Below are 19,254 nucleotides of genomic sequence, written 5' to 3' on the forward strand. Positions count from 1 at the left end.
TAAAATAATAATGAGCAAGAATTATAGAGGGCACATACAAAAAAAAAAAAAGAGTACAAATTCAAATCCAGAAAAAAAAAATTAATGCAAGCTATCTAACCAATCCTCTTTATATTCCTAAAATTTTCAATATTAAAATGTATAGTATGCATACATATTTCGATTATAGAATTTTTAGATTTGAATAATAATATATGAGTTCCATCCAACAAAAATCAGATCTTAAATATAGAATCTAACTTCAATTCGGTAAAGATCAGCTAATAATTATATTGGATCCATGGATGAGCTATTGCATTTTTGGGTATCATTTATATTTTAGAAGCTCAGTGGTTTGGCACCAATTTTGGTAATTAAGTATTTTTAGAATGGCATTTTACTGTAACGTGATTGCGTATTGCATGATGATAGCAATCACGTAATGCCACATGGCAGAGAGTTTTTTTTTTTTTTAACATTGCCGGGCATTGCACCATTATTACTTTAAAGTTATTATCTCATAAATAAATTTAATTTCTGTGATATTTTAAATTATAATTTTACATAATAAAAAGCATAAAGATGGTGATACGAGTCTCACTGAGTATTTTCTTTTGAAAATACAGCCTTCCCATTTCTTTTTTATTTTTTATGTTTTTTAAAGCTTTTGCGTCACTACTAATTTTCAATGTCGGAACAAAACGGGAACCAAGTGAAGGGCTCCAGGGGGCTTCAGGTAGAAGGATGCCGGAGTGGTTCGCTCGGCCTCGCTCTCTACTGTGATCGGTTCCATCACGTATGGCGAACCTGCCCCCTACCCTCTCGATAAGCCCTTCCTTCGGGGGATCCACCCCTTCCTCTCCGGCGGCCGCCGTTAGTGGCGGTGCCGCCACCCAAGCTACCAAGGATCGGAAAATGGCCTCTGCAGAGCAGTTGGTTCTGGATCTCTGTGATCCCGAGCTAAGAGAGAATGCCCTCCTCGATCTCTCCAAGGTTAGTCTCGTTCCTCCTCGTCTTTTATATATTTAGTTTTTTCGAAAGACGTTTTTTTTTTTTTTTGTGATCACTAATCTATAACAAAGACCGTTTCATTCATTTCTTCTCCCTTCTTTGATTCTGTTATCTCCTTTGCATTAAAGGATTTAGTAGAAACAATAGTTTTTTTTCTTTTTTTTGTGATAACTGACCTAATTAGCTTCCTGAACCCTTCTTTCTTTTATTTTTTCTGTTATTTATTTTGTGCTTATGAATTTTGGGACAAATTGTTTCCGTTGGTGGTCACTAACCTAATTAAAGGTTGTTCGTCCTTTCCTTTTCTCTTCTTCAGTCTTTCTTGCAAATTTACGGATTTTTGAGAAAAAAGCTGTTTTCTTTTGTGATCACTAACTCTTCGTGCTTCTCCCTTTTTGCTATCTCTTATGTAGTGGATTTTGAGAAATTTTTTTTCTTATGATCACTAGTTATGTTTTTTCATGAAAATGATGGTACTGGTAGTTGCTTTCTGATAGAATAATAGATATATATTTCGAGAAGTTTTTTTTTTACCGAGTTGTCCCTTATTTTGAGAAGTATGTACACCACTTTCTGTTTTTTATTGAGAGCAGACAACTTGGTTTTTACTTTTATTGCAGAAGAGAGAGATATTCCAAGACCTAGCACCGCTATTGTGGAATTCATATGGCACAATAGCGGCACTGCTTCAGGTATGTACCCAATGCGATTTGTGTAGGGTTGTTTATATGGATAATTATGGCGTGAATAATTTACCTTTTTAATTTTTTTTAGTTCCTCTTTCATCGATCCCTTTCTTCCTACTGTGATATGACTTACTGGAGATTTTTTTTTTTTTTAATATGCTTATGTGTTATGAGCTGCGGCTATGGGATTCAATAAATCTTCATAAAACTTGATCATAGTTTGCCTATGGGCTTATGATCCACGATCAACACAGAGTAAAATCTTGTAGCCCATTGTTCTGGTTACCTAGGGTGATAACTTGTTTTGTTTGGCGGCTTCATTCTGTGATTTCATCTATATCTTTTTGTAATGAGATGACTTTTTCTCTGGTACTAAAGGAAGCATCTTTCTTTATTCATCCCAGTGGAAGTTAATTATCAAATTATGATGAACTTTACCTGACAAGTTATCTTGTTTGAAGAATGCATTAGTGAGTACCAGAATGACATCAAGGCATGTATTATTCAATTAATCTCATGTGAATAAGCTGATTTTATAGTTATCAAAATTCATTTCTTTTGGTAACTCACTTACCAGAATAGATGGAACAAGGTAATATGATAAGCTAGTGCTGATTGATATCAGGGTGACTTCTTTAATCGTATTAGATGTTAGAGTGGAGATGTCTGTTTTTTACAAACATAAATTCCATAGCAAGAAATTATTTTATTTTCTTTTGGTTAAAGATAATTTTCTTTTATTTTTAAAAGGTACTAGAAAATAACGGTTCTCAAACACTGCAATGCAACACCTAAAGGAAGAGAGAGAATGTTAAATTGAGGTAGGTTAAAACAATGATGTCCTCGTAATTGCATGGGACCACCTTTATCCTAGATAACTGAAAATCATCACCCATAGCTATCTTTAATTTTTCCTCTTTAACATTGGTAAGACATTGCTTTATCCTTTAATGCTATAGCAATCCACAATTCTACTAATTCTTCCTTTTGTTTGTGCTGCTCTTAGAAATAGGGATCATTGAATTGCAACATTCAACTCATTTTAGGAGAAGCTTGTGCTTATTCTCCTTGTACATGACCTCAAGCTTAGTTATATCAATCATCTTTTAGGTCTAACCACATGACGTGTTAAGTGTGGAAAATCTCTAGTTTGTAGAATGGCCTTCATTAAGCAAATTCTGTAGGAGTTTAATGTAACAACTTTGGAGACTTGGATACAATTTGAAATCCTTGATGGAGCATATTTTATTATGAGTATATTGCTTTGGATATATAAGACTTTGCTATTCTTCTTAGCCCCCATTAGAGATCGGGGAGGTGGAGGAGTCCTACTCGTTGGACTCAACCCGTTTGGATTTGGGAATGGACCTTTGAGCCTCGCTTCTGGTAGTAAGCCAGGCCAGTGGGCTAAGCCAGACCACATACCAGCTAGGCCAGTCAGTGGATTGGGCCAAGTTGGATGAGGCAGCCAATTGGTTGGGCCTTGGTGCAGAAGTAAAGTTGCTTAATTGTGACTTGGGTGTTGTGGGTTCCAAACATAGGAACATCCTCTTTGCACATGGGGGTAATGCTGCGTATATCTGACCCTTTCCAGACTCCGCAGGGTTTAGATGGAGAGAAGATTTGCTTAAAACATCAATAATAATTGAAGTTTTGCTGCTACAGTAAAACCACCATGCATACATCACACATGCATGCCTTCATTCATGTATATATTTTTTAAATATTTTTCATTCTGTTACTACATCTCAAATGCAAATGAGTTACATGTTCTTACATTTTGCTTTCATTATTTGCAGGAGATAGTTTCAATATACCCTGCTCTTTCGCCCCCAACCCTGTCCCCTGCAGCATCAAACCGAGTTTGCAATGCACTTGCTCTTCTTCAGGTCAAATGTTCAGTTATAGTTAATCTGATAGAAGAAAGCCTTATAGGGCCATTTGTTAATTCTTTTAATTGTTTCTGCTTACATGATGATGTGAAATGTTTTTTATGTCGTTCCACTCAATTCTTTTAACAAATTCTGTTTAAATGATGGTTTGAAATGCTTTTTATGGTGAATATTAGTTTGAATAGTGTAGGGCATCACCAATGCTTGTAATGATGTGGAAAGTGCATGAGTGGCTAAGATCTAGTGCAGGGAAAATCTTCTTCACTTCTAAGCCCATGATTAGTATGGTTACTTTTATTCTCTGTAAATATCTGATCATATATTTAGAAAATTCAGAAATATGCTCACTCGTTACTCTTTTCCAATATGTGTAATTTGTATCATCCTTCTGTGGTATGTTTTGGATGTAATAATCGATTTCCAATATGGAATAACTTGAGTTCACTTGATTGTTCTAATCAGCATGAATAAAAGCATACATGTTCTCTATAGAAATGATGTTATCTGTCCATAAACATTCCCTGAGCATAACAGGAAACGGGAGTGACATTGGCAAATTATGGTATCTGCAAAAGGGATAAGTTTGAGGCTGAGAAACTACATGACCAAAAGCTTATGGTAAAGTTAAAATTTCCAGAAAATGTTTCAACAGATTTTGTATATATCAATCAAGTCTATTCATTAAAGAAGAAAAAGCAAAGTAAGTGAATGGTTTCTTTGATATTCAACCAAGCTCGAAAAAGGATATGGAAGAAGCTGATCTTATGCTAATGCTTTGCTGAGAGGAAGTAAAGCTGATCAGCTGAAGAAGAATTATGAAGGCAACAACTAGAGAGCCTGTGGGAGTAAAATCCCAGTTAACCAAGAATGATGCCCTGAGGCTGCTACCTATTTTGATGCCAAACAATTTGGCATTCTAGGACTAGAATCTGTGAGTTTTGCTAGAGTAAGAAACTAATCTACTAAGCTTTGATTCATTTCTTTGAGGAAGAGACTTTATACAATGCACAGGCACCTAAAGTAACAGGACTTAGATAGACAGTCAGGAAAAAGGAAGGAAGCTCTCTCTCTTTTTTTTTTTTTTTTTGTACAAGTGTCAAAAAGGAGCTTTCATTAAAAAAAAATGACTCTATGCTCTAGTTCTATTCAATGAAGACATGCTGGTTCATGTGTGGTACGAAGCAATATGGAACTGGCATGAGATCAGTGGTGGCTACTAAAGCTTTTATGAAATTGGAGAAATATGTACCTGTCTTCAACTACTATTCACAGGAATATTAGCAGCACAATTGACATTTCAAGATGGCATCCTTGGTCTTGATAAATATCATGATCATGCTTATGAAGATAAATATTGCAGGGTTAATATTCATTATAAAAATTCTTTGAGGTGCAGCCTTTTCCATTCCTAAGATTCCACATGCTTATTTTATTTCTTTTGCTGGAAGTGTGAAGGACATATCAATTTATTATTTGAGTTGATGATGTGCAATGATGTTCAGCTACAATGAAGCGGTAGACCATGAATGCACAGAAAAAAATAACTGGCTGTTGATACAAAGTGCTGATGACACAATCTATAACAAATAATGAATGGTCTATCATGTTCAAAACTTAAACTTTGTTTAAAAAAGGGTTCTTTGGTATTCTTTACGCGACATTTAGAATTTTTTTTTTCAAAAGTATCCTTATATCTTAGGAGTCTGACCTCTTTCAGTAGGTGTATGAAGTATTTCCTGTTGATTTTTTTCACTTTTGTACCTTTGAGGATGGGTCTTTAGGACAGCATCTTTTGACATAATTTGATCTGCCACTGCTACATTATTTCTGCTCTATTTCTTTCCAGATTTAGTAACATCACAAGTCAGCAACAGCTGATACTATTTAAGAAGAGGATTCAACCTAGAATCTCATGACCTGTACTCAAGTTTTAATACTTAGCATTTGAAGGACATCCTGTTTGGATCACTATCAGCTGGAGACACTCCATTTTCTGTTAACAACAGAATACATGAATAGAAAAACAGTACCTTAAGCCTATGGTGTTTAGTCTGCTGTCCCTAAAGATTTGTAACATTAGATGGTAGAAAGCAAATATATGTGAGATAGAAGATTTCCAAATGAAATTAGATATTTTAAATTATTACTGATAGATATATAGAATGTATCCAGAAAGAAATTAGTATAGCAAATAGATAATTACTTGTAAATGAATTTATAAAATTGTACAGACTGTTTGAAGGCTGGTTTCTTTATGGGATATTGAGATTTTGGTTATTAAAAAAGATAAACAGGGACATTATAGACTAATACCATGCTTAAACTAAATATTAAATAGGAAACTTTCTATGTATAAAACTGCTATAGATTTTCTAATACCTGTTAAAGAAGCCAAAGTTACACATTAAAGCCTATTTGTTTTGATCACAACTCCATACTCAGTTAGTCTGACGTCAATGATGATATAAATATCAGGTAAATCAATAATGCTAAATCTTGAAAGTCACAATGGGTCATAGTGAGAATTATCAGAATTAGCCTTTCCTGCTATCTTGAGAAGCATTCTGGTGAAGTTCTTGCGCTGCTCAAAGATGATAAGTTAATTTTAATGAAACCATAACTTTGATTTTGACTACCAGCCATTTTTCCTTCTGTTGGAGTCAGCCCTATGGATGAAAGCCTGATCATCAAAATTTGGAAACATTCCATGACTTACTGTCAAGCTGAGTCCAGCTCGCGTGATTGGTGCTGAACAGCTGGTCAATTTCACTTTATGCAAGAGAGGGGCCTTCCATGAAACTTGAGAACAATAATGTTTGTTGATGAAAAGGATACCTCACTAATTACATGGATTTCTTTAAACTTGGAAAATGTCTAGACAAAAGGAGGAGGCAAGGTTTAACATACCGAGATGCATTCAAATCTTGAACAGACATACAGCTACACATCATATTCATCATTTCTCGCTAGTACAGGAAAATGTACTGTGAAAAATCTATTTGAGGTCACATTTTTCCCTAGGTCTTTCCTTATGTTTCTTCTGTCTGTAAAGTTTTCTTGTACATCCTATTGAATGAAGTTCACATGTAGAACACTATGATACTGAAAGTGATTAATGGTGGCAAAAGAATCAGTCACCGACTCACCTAAATTGACATTCAGAAAAAAATATTCCCACCTTTGTTAAAGTGCTTCAGCTAGGTATAGTAACATTTTTCCCTGTTCCTTGTATTCTATAACGATCATTGGAATGGCAATATGGCAACTTTTGCTTTTGTCATCCTTCTGTTTGCATGTATTAGGCTTGGGAAATTTCTTCTTCTATTCTGCAGTGAGATATGCGACACATGTGCAGCGTGCACCAAAAAAAGTCATGGTTTCCATGAGCATTTGTCTGCTTGCTTCTTGTTGAGTTAGCTTCTTAATTAATTTTTTTTTTTTAATACGATGGCTCATGCATTATTCTTTTTTTTTATTGCTTGCAAATTGCTTCTTGGAATGTTTTATGATAACTTACTGACATTGCCATTTTATGTATTTGGATATCTGAGACTATTTCTTTTTGGTTTCCATACAGTGCGTTGCATCACATCCAGATACTAGGATTCTTTTCTTAAATGGTAATCTATAATTTTCTTAGATTGTGTATGATTCATTCCTGTAGGAGCTCAGTGCGGTTAAGTCTATCTCATATTTTGTTTATCATCATTGCAGAGCTTTAGTTTTTTTCCCCCTTGCTTCATGTGTTCTTTTGCACAATAATGCATTCTTTGATTTTAGGAGGGAATCTCTGTGGCTCAACGACTATTGATTTTGGTTACTTTAAAAGATCCCCTTAGATTTACAAGAATGCCTTATTATTGAGTCAATGCTGGTGCTAGAATTTTTGCCTTATGTGAGATTAATAACTTCATGATATTTTGCCATGTTCATTCTCTATCTTTGTTTTTTAGTTGTTTATTATTAAATTCCAAAATAAATGCATTCATCCATGTATATGATTGTGTGTGCCATCACGATCATCATCTGGTGCATGTACTCTAGACGTATGCAAGATTCACATTATTTTTTGAAAAATGCTTGATTTAGAGCTGCCCTTAGTTTTAGCTATGAATAGTGGTGGAGCCTGTGATCTCATCTTTTTAGTGACTGCATGCTATTGCTCCCCTCCTAGCCACTTTGTGAAAGGGTTGTGCGAACATCCAATAGCTGCCCTCCCTTCTTTATTAGCGTAGTTACTGGATGTCTTGCACTGAGAGCTTTAGCTCCTCTTTCATTTGCACCATTTAGCTTCGTGGACCTATTTTTGTGGTCGAATCCTGTTTGTTCTTCCAACATGTGTCTGCATTTCAATCTTCAAAAGTTTATTAAAGTTCAGTAGAAAAAGAAATAAAATTGTTCATTAATCTCTGTTTTAATGATAGTTGTTACCATCAATGTTAAGATTATATTAATGATAATTTTTATATTTTCTTTTTTGGCAGCTCACATACCTTTGTATCTGTACCCTTTTTTAAATACCACTAATAAAACAAGGCCATTCGAGTATTTGAGACTTACCAGCTTGGGAGTTATTGGTGCGCTTGTGAAGGTACTTCTGTTCCTACACTTTATCTATATGCATGTTGTAATAAGCAAAAAGATCATTGTATTTCTGTCATCAACATGCAGAGTCAATACCTTGACATGTTACTTTGTTATTTGTGATCTCACTTTCATATACATATTTGTTTATAATATTTTTCCTCTTCAAGGCCCATTCTTTGGTGGGTAAATATCATGAAAAAATTGATCAACTTTCTAATTGACCAACTTACCCAAGTTCTCACACTTCTCTAGATGGATAAATTATTTTCTCATGGATAGTATTTACTTATGAAATGGGGTAAAGTCTTACCTATCTAGAAGGTGGATAAATTACTTTCCTATCAACCGAAAAAATAATCTTTTTATTTCATTCTTAATATACTCTTAACCATATAATAATAATATAATAATATAATAATATATAATACTATCTTATATATAATATAATATGATTATCGGATAATAATATTTTATTATTTTAATATATATTAATATTATATATTATATTATATTTTAATATATTATATATATAAGATATATTATTTATATTTATGAATATATATTATATATTATAACATACAAAATATATTATATTATTATATATACTAATATTTGTATAGTAAAGAGTATTATGGAAAATATAGATAGATCTTAGCAACTTATCTAGGAAATTAGTAATGCAAAAGAACATGGATAACAAATTTTGAAGCTATTTGCCAATGCATAAAAGAACATGAATAAATTATTTTTCTGTTTAAATGTTGCTTGAAAAATACTTAGCAAAAAAAATATAGATTTCTGGATAAATTTTTTATCCTCAAAAGAATGGGCCCTCAAAGTTTACAGCACATACTGAAAATTTTCATTTATTTAATCAGCATTGCTCATCAAAAGATGGCCCTTCCTATTTGAGCTTGCAAAGAATAATTAGCCACCAGAGAAATTCAAGCCAATTTAGACAGTTTGTGGATCGAAAATTTGTATCTTGCCCTGATAGTATTGGCCAATCTATTAGTGACTTTTCCTTTTGGACCTTTGTATAGGTGAAATTGGTGAATGAATATAAGTTGGAAATGAAAGCAACAAAAAGAATCAAGGATCTACAGAATTATGGGAAGCCTGTTGGCCAAATAAAAGTTAGGAATGTGAACAATACAACAAAATCTTGCAAAAGTTTAGGCATATGGAGAATAGAGGAAATAAGGAAATATGATTTACTTTTACTCCTGTTTAGCAATAATCTCCTCATGTTTGCACCCATTTCCTAAGATTTGCCCTCCTATGTCATGATGTGAAGAAAGGAAATTGAGTTTTCATATCACCTTTCCCTTCTTCAGTTTTCTTTTAATGTGCATTAACATGCTCATGGAACTTTTGGCTTATGGTGATATGTCATCTGTTTATTTCTTCATATATGCTGATATTAGCTAAATTTCTGGTAGCGTTAGCCCTTACTATTGTCGATTGGCTCTGTTTATCTCATCTACTGCTACATGTTTGACATATAAAGAACAAATCACAAGCATATATGTGGCTTGTACTTTTGTAGGTTGATGATACCGAGGTTATCGGTTTTCTTCTTCAGACAGAAATAATTCCCCTGTGTCTTCGTACCATGGAGATGGGCAGTGAATTGTCAAAAACAGTGAGTGATTGAACTTGGATCTTTTTCACATATATGATTACTTGCTATTTTGTGTTTTCGATTTGGTCTTTGCAGGTTTGTGTTTTTCATATTACTTGTCTGCAGGAGATGCTTAATACGTTGACTGCATTTTATGCTCATTTTTCTTATCTAAATGAATATGAAACTTTGAAGCATGCTTTAATGCCGCCATACATTGTCTTTGTGGTTTTCTAGTCCTCTTGCTTGTTCTCTATAACTTCGATATGCCTATTTCCATTTAATATTACCACGATGCCAAACTTCCAATTTAGACTAGACTAATTGCACTTTGGGATTATGAAAATGTGTGCACTAGGACTCTGTCTTCATCATGCATTTTTATGTTCATCTTGTTTAAATGTTTTAAGACATTAGTGGTTTAGGATTTAGAAAGTTTTCCGATGTCTATCTACATGTTTTTTAATCAATGGAGATCATCCTAGAATTAGTTAATTGAAACTTATCAGTCTCTTTCTAAACAAAAGTGTTTATCAGTTTCCTACTTTCCATACTCCCTTCAAGAATAGAGTGCTTAGTAACCCCAAATCCTAAGTATGTTGCTCTTGAAGCTTGTTTCTTGGGTTGTGATTGCAAACTACAAAGAACAAGGACATGATTGGCCAAGCAAAATGACAAGCTTAGTTTAGCTGTCTACAGCAGTCATTGTATATGAGGTTGATGCTTTCCTGGATTCTTGATGCAGTTGCATGCCTAAGGACATTGTGACCTACCACCACTAGTCCAGGTGATCCATGCTTGGAAGCATTTGAGGTGGGAAACCTTGAAGCTTTGGGAGTGGTTGACGGTGACGGATCTTTGAGGAAAAAGATCACTCGTCAATTGTTGTGATGATGATGTTGGTGAGAAATGAGAACTGAACACCATCCAGGATTTTAGAATGTAAAGATATGAATTAGGGCAAATTTTGTCACAAGAAGTTTAAATAACCAACAAATTCAGTGGGATTCTTTGTGCACCTAATTTAAAAAACTAAAGGTTAAGTGAGTCTTTGAATTTGAGAATTTGTTTATGATGACAACTTGTAATTTTACAAGCTTGTCTTTGGCAGTCAGGTGGCTATTTTTAAAAATTCAGATCTGTCTCTGAGGGTAGTCATTGGATTCTTTGAGGTCAAGCCACAAAATTGTGACTCCGTGAGCTTGATGTATTGGAGAAACATCTTCAAGCTTTGCAAAATCTTAAGCAAATGAAGCCAAGATAGCATGAGCTTGTGACAAGTGGACCATTCACTCAAACAAGGCAATTTTATGTTCACCCTTATCTCTACCACCCCACCATCTCCACTAGTGCCGATGCTGTTTGGAGCCGAACTCCAGAGATCCAAGCTGAGATGTGTCTCTCTCTCATTTTCTCCACCATGCCATCCTCCCTCTATTTCCTCATCCTCTTTCTCCTCATCTTCATCACCTCGTTGCCTCCTCCACTAGCACCGGGTTTTTGGCATCTCCTAGGAACCTGACTCCAGAAACCAAGCATAGATCTAGGTTCTGATTGTTGTCCACAGGCCTCCCATGATCCTTTAGATGTCCTCACCATGTGGGACCTCTAGATCTTTTGAGCTCCACCACCTTCGTCTTTGCTAGTCCCATCTCAGATTAGTGGACTTTGTCTTGCACTTGCCCTACTCCCTTTTTTTCTCATGATTCCACTCCTCCACTTGTGATTAGGGATAGTTCTCATTTGAATCGCAATTTCTCAACAAATATGATTCAGAAGTGTGATCTTGCAGTTTCGAATTAGGTGCCATAGGTATGTGAGGTCTTTCCAGCTTCTATGAACAAAAACCATTCAACTTGAAGCTTAATATAAAGTAGGAGGTGATGTCATTGTCCTAGCTATGTTGCATCTCAATAGTCACCTAAAACACTACTTTGGAGGTGCCGAGTTTAGGATCTACAAAGTAAAAATGTATTCATATGTTAGTTGCAAAGCTATAATGATAATTTGATCAAATAAGATTTTATGCATACTCTCCAATAATAGCAAAAATAGAGAAGAGTTACACTCTTTAGCAAGGAAGGGTACATCGCCATCTACCAAGGACAACCATCCATCCAAAAGCTAGGATGCATCAAAGAGTGAGCTGGGAAGAGTGATGCGTAGTGAAGAATGCCACATCAACACCTATCAATGACAACCATCAAAATTGAAAGAGTCAACTAGCATAATAGATACCATGATATGAAGAGTTATAATTAAATACAAGGCCTATTGGTCTAGAGCTAGGATGTATCAATGGAAGGAGGCAACATCATAGAAGTTAAAAAAGCTTTACAAGAGAATGTTATAGCAAGTCTCCAATAAGAAATGTTATGAAAATGCTATGAATGATCTAGGTTGGAAGTGGACTTGGGCAGGCCCAAGGCCCATGGGCTGGGCCGATTTTGGATTGGGTCATGGTCTAGGTCTGAGGTATTTCAGGTTGGTTTTGGGCCTAGAAATATAGTCCGAGATGGTTCAGGTTTGGTTTCAAGCTAGGCTCGGTTTAACGCTCAATTTGACTTGGACTCGACCTAAAGCCCAACTCGATCCAATCCCCAAGACCAAGCCTGGAATCAGGTCCAAAGCTAACCTAGAGTTGGGCCCAAACATAGCCCAGCTATCGTTAATTGATAAATCTTGCTTTATTTAATTAATTAATAATTACTTATTTCTATTTTTAAAAAGTATTTCTTTAGCATCAAATATTTCACTCTCGCTCAGCTGCTCTCCTCTCCTCCCTCTTCTATCATCCGAAACGATGTCCTCCATCGGAGCCTGGAGTGTCAATGCCCCTCATAAGCACTACATTGGCCACCAATGCAATTGAGCTATCACCCTCTCCCCCTCCATTGTTACCATCAGCCTCTATTGCCCTCCTACCATAATATTAGTCTTAACCCTAGACCCCCTTTCATCTTCTCCCTCTCAATTGAGCCGTTCTTCTACTCTAGCCCCCCATCCCCCACCTCTTTGCCAACTTCGCCTTCTTCCCCTCCACCGAGCCCTTCCCCTCCGACTCCCCCTGACACCTTCGTTATCGTTGCCTTCTCCCCCTTTGGCAAGCCTTTCTTCCCTTATAGCTTCCACCCCTCTACCTCTTTTTCTTCGCCTTCGCCACCTTCAACTTCCTTAATGCTAGCAAACTTATCGGCTTCCTTGGCACAAAACATTCCACCTTCACCCTGGCCCTTAACCTTTCGACCCCTCCACTTCCTCTTAGAGTACTTCCAGTCTCTTGTGGACGGCGGCACCAACATCCAAGTCATTCTTAGTGGTGGTGCCTCTATCACCAGAAGCCTTGGAAACTACTTCAATGGGCTAGGCTTTGAATTTCTGATCGAGAAGAATCCTGGTTGGTATGGGTCGGGATGGGGCTCAAGGTTGGGTTGGGCTTAGGTCCGGATTTTGAAAAGAATTTCATGCCTAAGCCTGGCTCAAAAGCCTCGGAGGAAATTCTAGTTAGGTTTGGGCTAGAATGTGGCCCGGCCTAATTCTAACCTTGAATTGGAACCAAGGTTTAAAGTCTTGTTATTGATGCTTGTACTGGTCAAATGTTGGTGCTGTAGTTGGTGCCAACATAGTCAAGGTCACCAAATATCATGTGTTAGTATAGTAGGGTACCAAGGGGTGTACCAAATACTGGATCCGTCATTGGTATGGTATGCTATAGCTGATATAGACTGGTACATCCGGTATGGACTGGTATGGTAGGATATTTAAATCCTTCAAAGGAACCATAGGTCAGTAGCATCACTGCATTATCAAAGGTATGGTAATTAAGTTATGTTAAGAACTTGGTTGCACTAGGATATTAGGCGAGAATCATCAACTTGTACTGCATCTATAATTTTTGGCCCAACATCATCAACCATGAATGTGTTTCTGAGGCTAGCATCTGCAGAAATAGCCTTGAACAATGGGATGGCACTTTCATTGCCTTGTTCACAAGGGAAGGACAAATCCATTAAACTAATCAATCTTGCTGTTTTTGAGAATACTAGCTACATCATCTTTAGAGCAGCCTCCTTGGCTGGATTGATCAAGAGAGACTAAATTGAGTATGACTTATTTGTAGATAGGTTAGTCTCTTTTCTTAGGGGATAAGTTAGGTCTATTATATTATACATCTTCCCCATCCCTGATTTCTTCTTTTTGTGGTTCTCACTCTAGGAAGATCACTTGGAGGATCCATTAGGTCTATGAGAGGATTGACTGAGAGAGCTGTCTTAACATCTATTAGTAGATCTTGCATCTATCAATAGATTGATCTCCCTTGCCTGGGAGAAAACATTGAAGATTGAAGGCGGCATCTTCCTTCTTGATTCCTTCATCATCCTTCATGATTATCTTGTAAGAAAGATTAGCTAGAGAACTTGTGTTTGGATTTGCATATGAATTTGTAGGTTTTCTTCTCTGCTTGAATTTATTCATCTGCTTGACCGACATTTGCAAAGGTGCACATATATGCACATGCATGTACGTCATATCTTTGCAATAAAAATAACTGATCTACATGACTTTCAGCATCATGATGCTGATTATTCTGCATCTCTTGAATTTCAGTTAGCCAACTCCCTGCCTTTATAGGTGTTTAGATCACCACATTTTAGAAAGCTCAATCATTTGCTTAACAGTCTCTATCTTTGGCTGCTTCCTTTCTTGACTATCAACCAGGTGAACAATGGCAATGTTAAATTGATCTAAATCCCGCATCATATCCAATGCATCATATGCTGCCTTTCTTTCTATGAATATGCATCTGTCCTTGAGTACCACTATGGTGAACTTCAGAATTTAGAATAACATTTGAACTCAAGGGGGAGCAATGAGTTGTGGTTGGAACCTTCCCTGGCCATTTGGCTTTGTCTTAGCTCTGTGCACGAGTTATTGTATTAGTATTTCCTATCATGGTGGTTTTGCCCTTTTCTTGTTCGGATGTGCCTAGGAACTCATTGGCTAACGAAAAAGGGTGATAAGTTAAATAGCAACGGGTAGATAGGTGCACGGGTGTATCACTGGTGTTAGAGCAATCAGAAAGATAGTGATCGAAGAGAGGATAGGTGAGTAGCGTGGATTTAGATGTCTTGACCTTCAAGGAGATGGACTTGGATAAAGATAGGAGTGTAGCCTAAGCTATGATAGTATAAATCTAAGTTAATACTAGATAGAGAACTACTGGCAATGTAAGCTAAGTTAAAATGCATTGATAAGTTGGATTGTCAAAAGGTCTTTTACAGAGTACAAATTCCACTTATTTATACTAAAATATCATAATTGCCCACTCATAATGGTTGCTACCTACGTCTGGCCTCCACTTTCGATCATTTTGGTAACTAATGCCAGTTGTCCTTATACTACGCATGTTCATTAGCATTGTTGCTCTGCACCCATTGCTAAATCGATATATCTCATCAGCCATAGCTTATCTTACCATGGCTTACATTGGTTCTCTCTCTAATATGGTCTTCTGCACTTGAAAATATCTTTGAGACCAATTTGGTCACTTCGATCTACTCCTATTGGCCATCCAACTTTGTACGCTTTATATTAAGCTTATGTCTACAACCATCCGACATCGAATTAGAAGGTGGTGGACTATGCTTATGTTTACAACCATCCAAGACGATCTTTAATATGGACTGGCTCGAGTCCCATAGGGAGAAAAACTAACCTCAGTAGATCATTTTTTTCTTCCTATAGGATTCGGGCCAACCCACTCCAAAGGCCTTTGGGTATTGGGAATATAAGCCTAGCTCAAGTTTTTTTTTTTTTTCTAGTTGCACTAGTCCAAACCCATGAATCCCATGGAATTTTGCGCCTAGACATCCAAACAGGCCCTAAATGTGAGGTCATTTTTTTCTTCCTATAGTATTCGGAACAGCCCATATAAAAGATAGTCTTAGATATAGGGGTAACAGTGGTATGGATATTATCCATTCGGATCTGTTTGCATATCCGAATCAATCCGGATATGGATAAAAATTTGAGGATCCGACTAATATCCATATCCATATCTGTCAAAAAAAAAAAAAGGATATGGATATGGATAGACAACTCGTCTATCCATATCCGAATATCCGAATCTACATATAACTCTATATAATTTTATATGACATTTATTAATTTTAAAAAAAAATATACAACCATGTAAACATGTTATTAACATGATTTATCATCTGTTTGGTAATATTTTTGACTTTATAGTCATAAAGTTTAATTATCTAAGTTATATCTGTCATTATATCCATACTTTCAGTATTCGAATTCTATCTGTATCCGTTTAAAACAAATATGGATATGAATTTTTGCATCTGAATAATATCCGTATTTGTATTTGTATTCGGCAGAAAAAACAAATATGGATATGGATATGCTGGTATCCGATCCGTATTCGATCCGATTTCAACTCTACTTGGATGGTTGTAAGTATAGGCTTAACCTAGCTTCTAATTCAATGTTTTTTGATAGTTGTACTAGCTCAACCCACGAATCTTGTGAAAATTTGGGCCCAACCATCCAAACAGGCCCACAATATGTTAATTTCTTCTTATGATTTCCATGGATTGTTGTAGCTTTCTTGATTCTTCATTATGATTTTGGATTGTAAGTTTATTGTTTCTAGCTCAAGATCTGGTGAGTGCATCATATATTATTCACTCATGTTCCTCAAATATTGACGTTTTCAAACTGTTTCCGTTCCTAATCAAATTTTGAACTTTCAGGTGGCCACCTTTATTGTTCAAAAAATTTTATTGGACGATATTGGACTTCAATATATTTGTGCTACTGCAGAGCGGTTCTTTGCCGTTGGCAGCGTTTTGGCAAATATGGTCGTATCACTCGCCGAGCAACCCTCCACAAGGTTGCTAAAACATATAATACGTTGTTACCTTAGGCTATCAGACAATCCAAGGTGTGTTTGTGACATAATTGGGGCATTTATTTGTTGATATATGATGTTCTTGGTATGTTTTAGGCTACTATAATCATCCTAACTTTGCTTCTTTTTAATGCAGAGCATGTGGAGCTTTGCGGACTTGCCTCCCTGAGATGTTAAGAGATGGAACCTTCAACAATTGCCTTCGGGTGAGCATTACTTCATAATTTTGTTGATTATCAAACCAGCCTTATCACAGTTCGAGGCTACCCTAAGCGTTTTCTACTTTTGTTTGCCCTTCATTGCCTTCTGGGATGCTACCTGGATGTTTCTTATGTGGTGTTGCTTCCAAATGTCACCATAAAATTTTAGCTTTGAGCATACATGTTGAATACTATCAGTCTTTTTTGTGTACACTCTGTCTTGATCATTCATCATCCTGTCAGAAGTTTATTATTGTCATTTAATATATTTTGGTGGGTTAATTTATTTTCTTTTGCCAGCTACTCGTGATGCTCTGAAATCTATTGAAGCTCACTCCAAAGTTATTTATTCTTGGATCTCACTGGAATATTATTGTTAGATCATTATTCAATAACCTGAAGTCTTATAGAGGATAGAAAACACATGCTGATATCAACAGTAGAAAGAATCTGTCTTTGCAGCGACATCATCATTTGGAGTACGGAGACTTTAATTTATTTTGCCCTTTCCTACATCATGTCTTTGCTCGCCTTGCTAACACTAATTAGTTTTGCCCTTCAAATAAGTTTATATGAACTCATCATTTTCACCTGGTCTTTTATAATTTAGATTAAGGCCAACTCATTCGCCACTATCCAAATTTGCTGCCATCTTTGTCTTGGGAAAAGAAATGACCTCCTACTTAAAAAGCTTTGGGCTATGCTGTTGTCTGTCTGACTATAATCCATAATTTCAGGATGACACCGCTACCCGCAGATGGCTTCAACAGCTGCTACACAATGTGAGTGGAGGAACCTTAGTGGCCTCTCTTCAGGCAGGAGGACTTGATCACATGATGGCAAGCTAGGATGACAGTAGAGCCTTTTGTTTTATAACTAGGCATGCGGAATGTCAGTTATAAACATTTCATATTCTAGATATCTTGTTTATATGTGTTTCAGGATTATCTAAAGCTGCAACTTATATATCAAGTATCTTGTATAAGTTGATTAAAAGACTTGGTAACAACTAGTAATCTTTGTAGAGGGGTATCGTGAGGGGACTTGTCTTTGTATTATGTGCATGCGTAGTGGATGTTGTGATTAAAGTTATAATTACTAATCTCAATTATTCAATCACTAGTTATTATTTACTCATCAGTTAATTTATGATATTTCATGAAATATAGACCAAAATTTTGAAAAAAAAAAAAAAGAAAAAAGAAAAAACCTATACTTGAGCTTATCTTGAAATGTTGGTTATAGTCTAGAGAACATATGATAAATAGTAAATGTTCAAGCCTCTGATGGATAACAAATTTGACTGATAGAGAATAAAATAGCTCACAACATTAAAGTATATTTTTCTGGTCAGTATTATTGGACTTAACTAACCAAAAAAGGATTGATTTGAAAAAGGAAGACAGATGGTTTCTTAACAAACCATAAAAATAGAAGAGGTTATATTAAAAATATCTAATTTAATTTGTTAAATAAATGAGGGTCACACTTGGAAGCGGGAGTTTATATATGTCATAATTTTTTTTGACACTATATGCAGATGTCTCATACACATAATAAATCCATTGCATTTCATATTTTCAATATATTATGATCAGCTATTAACCTAATGTCAAACCTTCACTTTGCTCATCCAGGATTAAGCTCAACCATGGTATTCTTTTATACATAGGGTAAATATATTACTGAATTTCTTAAAGTGAGTTATCACTTGCATGTATGTTAAATTTGTCATTCATTGAAGATTGCAATGGAGGCAAGATTTTTCTGGAACCTTTGACATGCATTTGACGTACGTTGTTTGTGTTACAAAATTTATTAATCTGAACATTCCTTAACTGATATATGGTCAAGAAATACAACCTTTAGTATTAATGTTTTTTGTCATTCTTTTATTTCTTCTTGTATTCTGGAAAAAGACAAAACTTCTATTCCTTTTCTGTAAACAAGCCTTTCTTCATATGATTTCTTTTGTATTTCTTCGTTAGTATGTTCTACAACTGTTGCCACTATAAAGATGCTATCTCATTTTTAGGTCCTCTATCCTAACCTTGGCATGTCACTGCTTTTTTTGGTTTTTAATCAATTTAGAATGCAATCTCCTAGGATGAGCCTTTAGGAAATGCCGAGACACCAGGTATTTTAATCATCGAAGCATTTATCTTGTTGACTGCTATGTCTTTAGTTAAATTTTGATAGTTCGATGATCAGGTACAATATTTCTAAGAAATTGTTTTGGAAGGTGTGATAGGCATGTTTGATTGAAAGAAGTTGAACTCATCCATTTCAACTGTTTGATTAAAAGGAGTTTCATTCTCGTTCATGTTCTAACGAGAAATAAGAATGTCCT

At 35.7% G+C, this 19,254-nt stretch overlaps 1 protein-coding gene across 2 annotated transcripts; it reads left to right on the top strand.

The window, feature by feature from the left end:
• The first annotated feature begins 671 nt into the window (after nt 1-671).
• On the top strand, nt 672-18,023 carry LOC105046712 (uncharacterized). 2 transcript variants are annotated; one of them, XM_010925380.4, is made up of 10 exons: nt 672-972; nt 1,611-1,682; nt 3,476-3,565; nt 7,146-7,188; nt 8,053-8,159; nt 9,705-9,800; nt 16,172-16,246; nt 16,547-16,737; nt 16,841-16,910; nt 17,642-18,023. In XM_010925380.4, exons 1-10 carry the CDS (start codon nt 778-780, stop codon nt 17,750-17,752), a joined length of 1,050 nt encoding a protein of 349 aa, XP_010923682.1. In that variant the 5' UTR covers nt 672-777; the 3' UTR covers nt 17,753-18,023. The 2 variants fall into 2 exon arrangements, with proteins under 2 accessions (XP_010923682.1, XP_010923683.1); XM_010925381.4 differs by lacking the exon at nt 16,172-16,246 and having other exon boundaries at nt 675-972.
• Nucleotides 18,024-19,254: the final 1,231 nt, after the last annotated feature.

This window comes from Elaeis guineensis, chromosome 6 (assembly GCF_000442705.2).
Source record: "Elaeis guineensis isolate ETL-2024a chromosome 6, EG11, whole genome shotgun sequence".
Taxonomy (NCBI): Eukaryota; Viridiplantae; Streptophyta; class Magnoliopsida; order Arecales; family Arecaceae; genus Elaeis; species Elaeis guineensis.

Bases quoted from the DNA above. Each gene is read 5' to 3' on its own strand.
- LOC105046712 (XM_010925380.4), top strand. From the start codon at position 778: ATGGCGAACCTGCCCCCTACCCTCTCGATAAGCCCTTCCTTCGGGGGA. The intron at 7,189-8,052 runs GTAATCTATAAT...CTTTTTTGGCAG, and splicing joins TAGGATTCTTTTCTTAAATG to CTCACATACCTTTGTATCTG. The intron at 16,911-17,641 runs GTGAGCATTACT...CCATAATTTCAG, and splicing joins CCTTCAACAATTGCCTTCGG to GATGACACCGCTACCCGCAG.